This window comes from Papaver somniferum, unplaced genomic scaffold, assembly GCF_003573695.1.
Source record: "Papaver somniferum cultivar HN1 unplaced genomic scaffold, ASM357369v1 unplaced-scaffold_81, whole genome shotgun sequence".
NCBI lineage: Eukaryota > Viridiplantae > Streptophyta > Magnoliopsida > Ranunculales > Papaveraceae > Papaver > Papaver somniferum.
This window is the reverse complement of record NW_020651082.1, coordinates 6,723,825-6,730,754: the sequence shown is the minus strand read 5'-3', so window position 1 is coordinate 6,730,754 and position 6,930 is coordinate 6,723,825. Positions and strand designations below refer to the sequence as shown.

The 6,930-nt window shown below is 39.4% G+C and overlaps 1 protein-coding gene across 1 annotated transcript; it reads right to left on the bottom strand.

Moving 5' to 3' along the window:
* Nucleotides 1-824: 824 nt before the first annotated feature.
* LOC113345293 (indole-3-acetaldehyde oxidase-like) lies at nucleotides 825-6,930 on the bottom strand. Its single transcript, XM_026589079.1, has 10 exons — nucleotides 6,672-6,930; nucleotides 4,624-6,324; nucleotides 4,087-4,346; nucleotides 3,786-3,995; nucleotides 3,451-3,669; nucleotides 2,078-3,043; nucleotides 1,906-2,001; nucleotides 1,710-1,808; nucleotides 1,429-1,618; nucleotides 825-1,161 (listed from the first exon to the last, which is right to left on the bottom strand). Exons 1-10 carry the CDS (start codon nucleotides 6,814-6,816, stop codon nucleotides 935-937), a joined length of 4,113 nt encoding a protein of 1,370 aa, XP_026444864.1. The 5' UTR covers nucleotides 6,817-6,930; the 3' UTR covers nucleotides 825-934.

The following is a 6,930-nucleotide window of genomic DNA, read 5'->3' as shown; positions in this document are numbered from 1 at the left end:
ATGATGGACTGGTATGTGCTTTTAGTCCGCGTTTTTTTTTATCAGAACTTTTAGTCGGCGTTTGCAAAATTGCTAATAGGGATACCAGATTAAGTGAGGGCATATCAAAACTATTAAAACAATACAGATTTTCATATAGGACAAAACAATTTTTATCTTGGTTTGATACACCCTCACAAAATCTGGCACCCCATTAACAGCCTTGCGCGTCTGCGGTGGGGAGTTGTAGGCTTTTAACATGTTTTTGCTGTATGTGATCCATGGCACATGTAAAAAAACAAAAGTGACCAATGTACCGGGACTGAATTGTGCACCTTAAATCTTTGTGGTGGGTTCAATGCTGTGTTCCATATGATTTCTCCCGGAACTCGGCCCCAATACTGAGTTTTTTTTTTTTTTTTTTTTGAAACTAGGCATAGGTTTGTAGTGTCACTTTTAATAATATTATTAGGTCCAACTATTTTCCGGGCAAAAGAGACACCCCAACCCACCTCCCTGGCACAGTTTTGGTAATCCAATTTCTCGGTCCAACCTTGAAATAGGTCATAAATATTGCTATTTTCGTTTCTAAAAAATTTACACATAAACCTATCTATTTTTTTTAGAGACAGGGAATACAAATCGGTCTATTCATGGTGACGTAACGTCTACCATCATCATGGTTTCATGGTGAGGAGAACTCCGACTTATGGAATGAGTAGGTATTTGCTTGATCCATCTGGGATGACCCAAACTCGGCATTTCAAAATTTCTTGGTTAGTAAATTGGCCAAATTTTGTGGTGTTGTAGCTGATCCAGTGCAGGTCCTTTGTGTGTACCAAAAATTCTTGTGAAAATCATTTACTTAGTACTCTTTTCATGAATCATTAATATCACAACAAACTATCAACAACATAAGTTTGGGAATGGATTTTTTCTGGTCTTGTATTCCATTTTAATGAGAAGCCACCAAGCTTTTTAAGTACCTCTCGACATTATCAAGCCCACATAGCTCCTTCACTACAGGCATGGTTGCTGGGACTTCAAGTTGAAATGTCGACGCATCTGATCCTGATTCTGACCCAGTACTCCAAGAGAGAACCTGTTTTCTTGCTTCTTTAATGGCAGCCCTCGTTGCACAGTGAACTGAAGCAGCCATAAGTACGGGCGGCTCCCCAGAAGCTGGAAATGATGAGAATACCAAGTTTAGCTCAAACAAACCCATAGTTAATGGACGCACAAACGGAGAAGACATATCACACATTCTACCTTAAGATAGTTTTAAGCCTAAACAATTTAGTCACAGATGTCATATGATATTATCTTTCGTAATAATACTCCTAATACTGCAATTTCTGTTAGATATAATCTTAGACTTCAACTTTCTTGGCAGCCTAATTGATTTGTCCGTATTATCTAAAGGTTAAAGGTTTGAGTTAAATATGAAACCTTTAGAGGACAGAACACGTTTCTTATGATGCCCAGTGTTCAGCATCTCAACATTAAACTGTCTTGGGATAGTGTCAATAGTTGGGATCTTGTAGTTCCATGTTCCATCAGACACCACCAATCCTTCAGAGTTAGTCAGGTACTCCTCCATCATAAAAAACCCTACTCCTTGAACGAAAGCTCCCTCAATCTAAAAGGCGAAACCCATATAAGAACTCAAAGAAAGAAGAAAAACTCTTAAGAAGTTGGATGAGAAATAAATAAGTTGCAGTTGAGCAAACCTGTCCCAAATCAACAGCAGGGTTTAAGCTCTGGCCACAATCATAGACAATATCTGTTTGCAAGATACTGGTTGCTCCTGTGAGAAGAATAATTTCCACCTGTACATTTAACGAATAACAACAAACATTCATTATAATTTATATCGAAAAGTAAGTAGTAACTATGCGCACATTATTCTTGATGCCATTAACTCACCTCACTCACTGCGGCACCATAATTCAGATAACGCATTAAACCGAAATCAGGAACATAGTAACTACTTGCAGATAAGTTGACAGATTGGAGATGCGCCTGAAAGACAGATGAGTTGGGGTGAGAAAATAGTATAGCAGACAATATTATTAGGAACTTATAGATCGGAAGGTACCTGGACTATCAAAGTGTCCCATGAAACTGGACCCATCTTCTCTGGTAATGTTTCCTTGAGTGCGATTAGTCTTTCAACCAAGGCAGAACAGCAAAGGCGAACTGCTTCACAACTTGACTCTGAGGTAGTGCTCCCAGCAGTAAATCCTCCTTGTATCAGACTCAAGGTATCAGTCTGAATGACCCGAACCCTCTCCAATAAATCCTGACTTCCATCACACTCTACGGGACTCAGAGCAAATGCTGCCATCTGTTTCACCTTTGTCCAAAGTCCTTGACCTAGCTCAATACCTCCAACTTCAACCACCACCGATCCGTCATTTAGAATGCTCACTTTACCTGGGGTTGGTCTCACCTTCACTTCATAAAATATGGGCACCCGGGAGATTCCTCTTTTTATCCACTTGTTACAGATGTTAAACTGTTTTATTTCTTCTACCCTTTGGTGGAATCTTGAAGATATAGCTAACCTATCTAAAATCAAGAGCATAGTATATTCTGGAGGTTCTCCCGCGCTATCCTGATAAAATAACTTGAGGCTCTCGTATGTGTGTATATTTCTTTTTCTGACAGCATCGACTTCCAAAGAAAGAAATGATGCTACATGCTCAACCACAACCTCACAAATAAAGGATCCCTGCACATGCCCCGGTGCTCTCATGGCTGTCTTACCAGAAAGATTTGTCTTGCAAATTTTTATATCAAAAGATAAAGCTCCCCAGTCATACTTCTTCAATGAACCCACCATATTATCTGGAATGATTGGGCTTACATCCAGAAATGCTCCCGCATTGATTAGTATATCAAGATGTAGAGCGGTGATCTTTCCATCAGATTTGAAGCCCACGCTGTAAATTGTTTTCATTGGGTGTCTTCCTCCTGCCATTATCATATCGACCTTGCGATTGAGGTAAGCTCGGACAGGACGTCGTAGTTTGTGAGCAGCAACTGCACATGCTGTTGCAACCTATACATAAGTTCTTTGATTGTGAGCTTGATTTTACTGGTTTGAATGCACAATGTGAAAGAATATGATCTTCAACAACAATGAAATTCTCGAGTCTAGACAAACTTAGCACAGGCAAAAAATACAATGCAATTTATAATGTCAGATAAGATCATATTTGGTTCATTGTAGGACAGATAATTCTGCAGGATAAGGGAGGACGCCCAACAAAGGTAGTACAAGGATATTAGCATGTTCAGAAATCTACCAGTTTAGGTTGAATGACCACACACCATTCGGCAGAAACTATTTCTTCAGTTTCCAAATCAGGATGTAACCCAATGACTTCCAAATTTTGAAAAGACTCGTACGTTCAGTTTGATTCAACAAGGTTTGCATAGTAATTAAATAAACAAAACTGTACTTACAGCCATCGATTTCAGGTTCTTTCCACCAAACCCGCCTCCAACTCTTCTCGTTATCACACGGACGTTATGCTCGGGAAGACCTAGGCATTTAGCAATTGCAATCTGTGTGTTCTCTGGGGCCTGAGTGGAGCTGTAAACAACCATGCAGTTATCTTCATCTGGTACCGCAAGGGAAGTTTGTGTCTCCATATAAAAGAAATACTGAGATCCAAGTTTGATCTGAAATAATAAATAGTTGTGAATCAATTGAGATACCATTACATGGTCACACTTAAGAAACATACTGAGTTCGATCTGAAAATAGCACTTTGAACAATAAAGTTTTTGACAAGCACCTCCGCGGAGATAATTCTGTGATCTGCATCGCTCATTCCTTTTGAAAAATCTCCTACCTGCTTTGGGGAAAGGAAAGGTGGTACTTCAAAGAAGCTGGATCTAGCAACAGCATCTTCTACTGATAAAATGGGTAGTTCTAGATTTTCAGTGTCGTACTCGACCACTGCACTATCCGCCGCCATATCTGCATGTTTCTGTGTATCTGCAACCTACATCAACCATATTGAATATCTAAGAAAATGGCAAAACAGTAATGTTTAAAGAGTTCAGTTTGTATTCTAACAAGAGAATATGACATACCACAAAGCCAAGCATCTGGCCCGCAAATTCAGCAAGTCCATCAGCAAATAGGGGTTCAGTATCAAACCCTGTCCTACCCCCTACATTTTCCCCTCCTTTAGGGAGGTCTTCAAGAGAAATAACCTTAACAACTCCATCTGGTGAATGCAATGACTTGAGCTTTACATTCTTAATTCGTGCCAAGGGCATTTTGCTACATATCATTGCTCCATGAAGGCAATCCTTGGGAGAAGGAATGTCATCCACGTATACAGCCTCACCTACATATTTAATATTGGAGTCACATTTCATGGGAACTACTAAATAAAAACTTAGTTCCGTGTTATCTTTGAACTGTGAGTTCTAAAAATAAAACGATCAAGTTACAAATTAACCTAGCAACAGAAAAGTTTTGAAAAGGCTTAGAGGATGTAGTGACAAGTGTAACAACAACAAAAAAAGCAAATCCATTTAACACTAAGTTAACTAAGAAGAAAAGGAACTGCAGGCAATAGTTTAAATAATGTCTCTAAATTAGTAAATTTGTATATAACGAACCAGAAGCTTGATTCTCGGCTCCAGCTTTTTTAGTAGGCTGACCAACTGGATGAAACTCCCTACTGACTTTTATGACTTGCTTCCCAGAAGAGAGCAAACCCGCCTTTTTGACATGTGACCGCTGATCAAAACTATTGTTGCATTTGGAAGCAGTAACCACTGAGGAATTAGTATCTCTCGTCAAGCCATCATTCAGTATCGCAGTACTAACTTCAGTAAGAGGGTGAAGAAAATCAAAGAGAAAACTGACAGCCAAGCTTGAGCGGTAAGCAGGACTTGAAGTACCCTCATCAGGTATTATTGTGGCTCTAAGAATATTTATGGCATCAAGCAGAACATCATTACTAAGAGATCTACCGATTAAAAACTCCTCAACCTTTCTTACTCTTATTGCATGCTTTGTCCCATAAGCACCAAACGCCAACTGAAGCCTTTCTAGGACACTACAACCAGATACTTTAGAGAGCGAAACTTCGGCCAAGAAAGCAGCATTGAGGTAAGCCAAGGTATTCCCGAGGGGTCGTGGTGCTGCTCGGTATGTCTCAAACATCAATCCGGATCCACTCTGAGAAGTAAAAATGTTCATTGAGGCCCAACTTGGAATTCTGATACTTAATATAACAGTCTTGGTATTACAAGGTGGACTATTTAAGAAATCTTCTAATGTAACTTCTATTCTTTTGGAGCCACTAAGTATGATGAGGGATGAACCTGCTGCCAGAAGTATAGTTGCAATATCTGAGGGAAACTGTTTCCTTTGTGCCATGACCAAATTCCCTCCCAAACTCGCAGAATTGCGGATGAACTCTGACGCAACCTTCTTCATATGGTCAGAAATTTTGTTGAATACAAGATTGCCTGTTGAGCTAGGCCCATTATTTGCTCCTTCTTCCAAAGCTTGGATAGCATCAGAGATCGTCACAGCTGCTCCAATTTCAATCCCAGTGTCATCACTTATGATCATTGAGAGTTCAGGAATATATCTAAGGTTAATGTAATTGTTGTAGTGATCAACCTCCTTGTAGTAGCCTGTACTAGTATTGCCAACAACTAGCTTAACACTAGTGCCATTTTCAGATTCTACAGATTCCATTAAATCCTCAAGTTCCTCAACGCTAGCAGGATTGTACCAACATTGCCCATTTAAATCCCTGAGGATCTTGGATCTAATTTCAAACTTTAAGAACTCGGGGAAGGTGCAAATCTCATTGCCAGGGTCATATGGGGGTAAATTACAAAGTTTTACACTTTCAGTATCTCCCTTCTTCCAAAAGGAATTCAAACCCAGATCTTCCATGTCAACATCAGCAGCAAAACTTTTGCAGGCATCAGCTATTGGACGATAACCCGTGCACCGACAAAGGTTACCTGAAATAGCCTTCTCAGCTTCTGACTCTGTGAGCTTGGAAAATCCAGGACGCAGATTTTGCGCTGGTGTTTTTTCAGCGTTAACAAGAGCTGAGAAGAGAGACATACACATGCCTGGAGTACAAAACCCACACTGAGAAGCATGAAATCCAGAGATTCTTTTGTGAATGGGGTGGAACCCATCTGTAATGTTTCCAAGGCCTTCGGTCGTCGTGATTGAACACCCATCTACACTGGAAAGAAGTGTCAAGCATGAACTCACTGTGAAATCCTCAACCTTCTTATGTACAGGATCATACTTGGACAAAAGAACAACGCAAGCTCCACAACCACCTGCAATGGCAACAAATCCGATAATATAGAGGTTTACTATCTCATTGACTATAAGACATTGAAAAGTTATATCAATTTGAACTAAATTCATAGGAAACCCCAAACCCTTTCTACCCCTGGAATATATTAACAAGTAACAACAATTATCAATTTGAACACTTAAACAGTTGGGATTTCTTATAAACAAGATTCAATTAAACAGTTGTTGGGATTTCTTAATCATCACTATTATCAGACAATCTTAATGATCTAAAGAAAACCATTACCAGGCAGTCATAATCATCTTACAGAATTACACAAAAAATAACAATTCAATGAAAATGAAGTTGAGAGAAATTAATACTGACCCTCTCCACAGCTAAGCTTAGTTCCAGTGAAACGAGTCTGTGTACGAATGAATTCAAGTAGAGTAGTGGAATGATCGTTGATATGCAATAACTCAACTCTCTCACCATTAATGGCGAAAACCAATTTAAAATTATCTTCGTCCATTTCTGAATCTGATCCCTAATGAACCAACGGACTTAAGACAAGAACTGAGAAGATCTTGTTGTAGGGTTTAAACCTGGAATTGACTGTGCCATTTTCACTCAAGGTTTTTGGTGG

What these genes read in the sequence shown, in the direction of transcription:
- LOC113345293 (XM_026589079.1), bottom strand. Translation starts at nt 6,816, where the DNA reads ATGGACGAAGATAATTTTAAATTGGTTTTCGCCATTAATGGTGAGAGA. An exon ending in AGCCGAGAATCAAGCTTCTG is followed by an intron (nt 4,347 to 4,623) that starts GTTCGTTATATA and finishes TTAAATATGTAG; the next exon opens with GTGAGGCTGTATACGTGGAT. An exon ending in ACAGAATTATCTCCGCGGAG is followed by an intron (nt 3,670 to 3,785) that starts GTGCTTGTCAAA and finishes TTATTATTTCAG; the next exon opens with ATCAAACTTGGATCTCAGTA.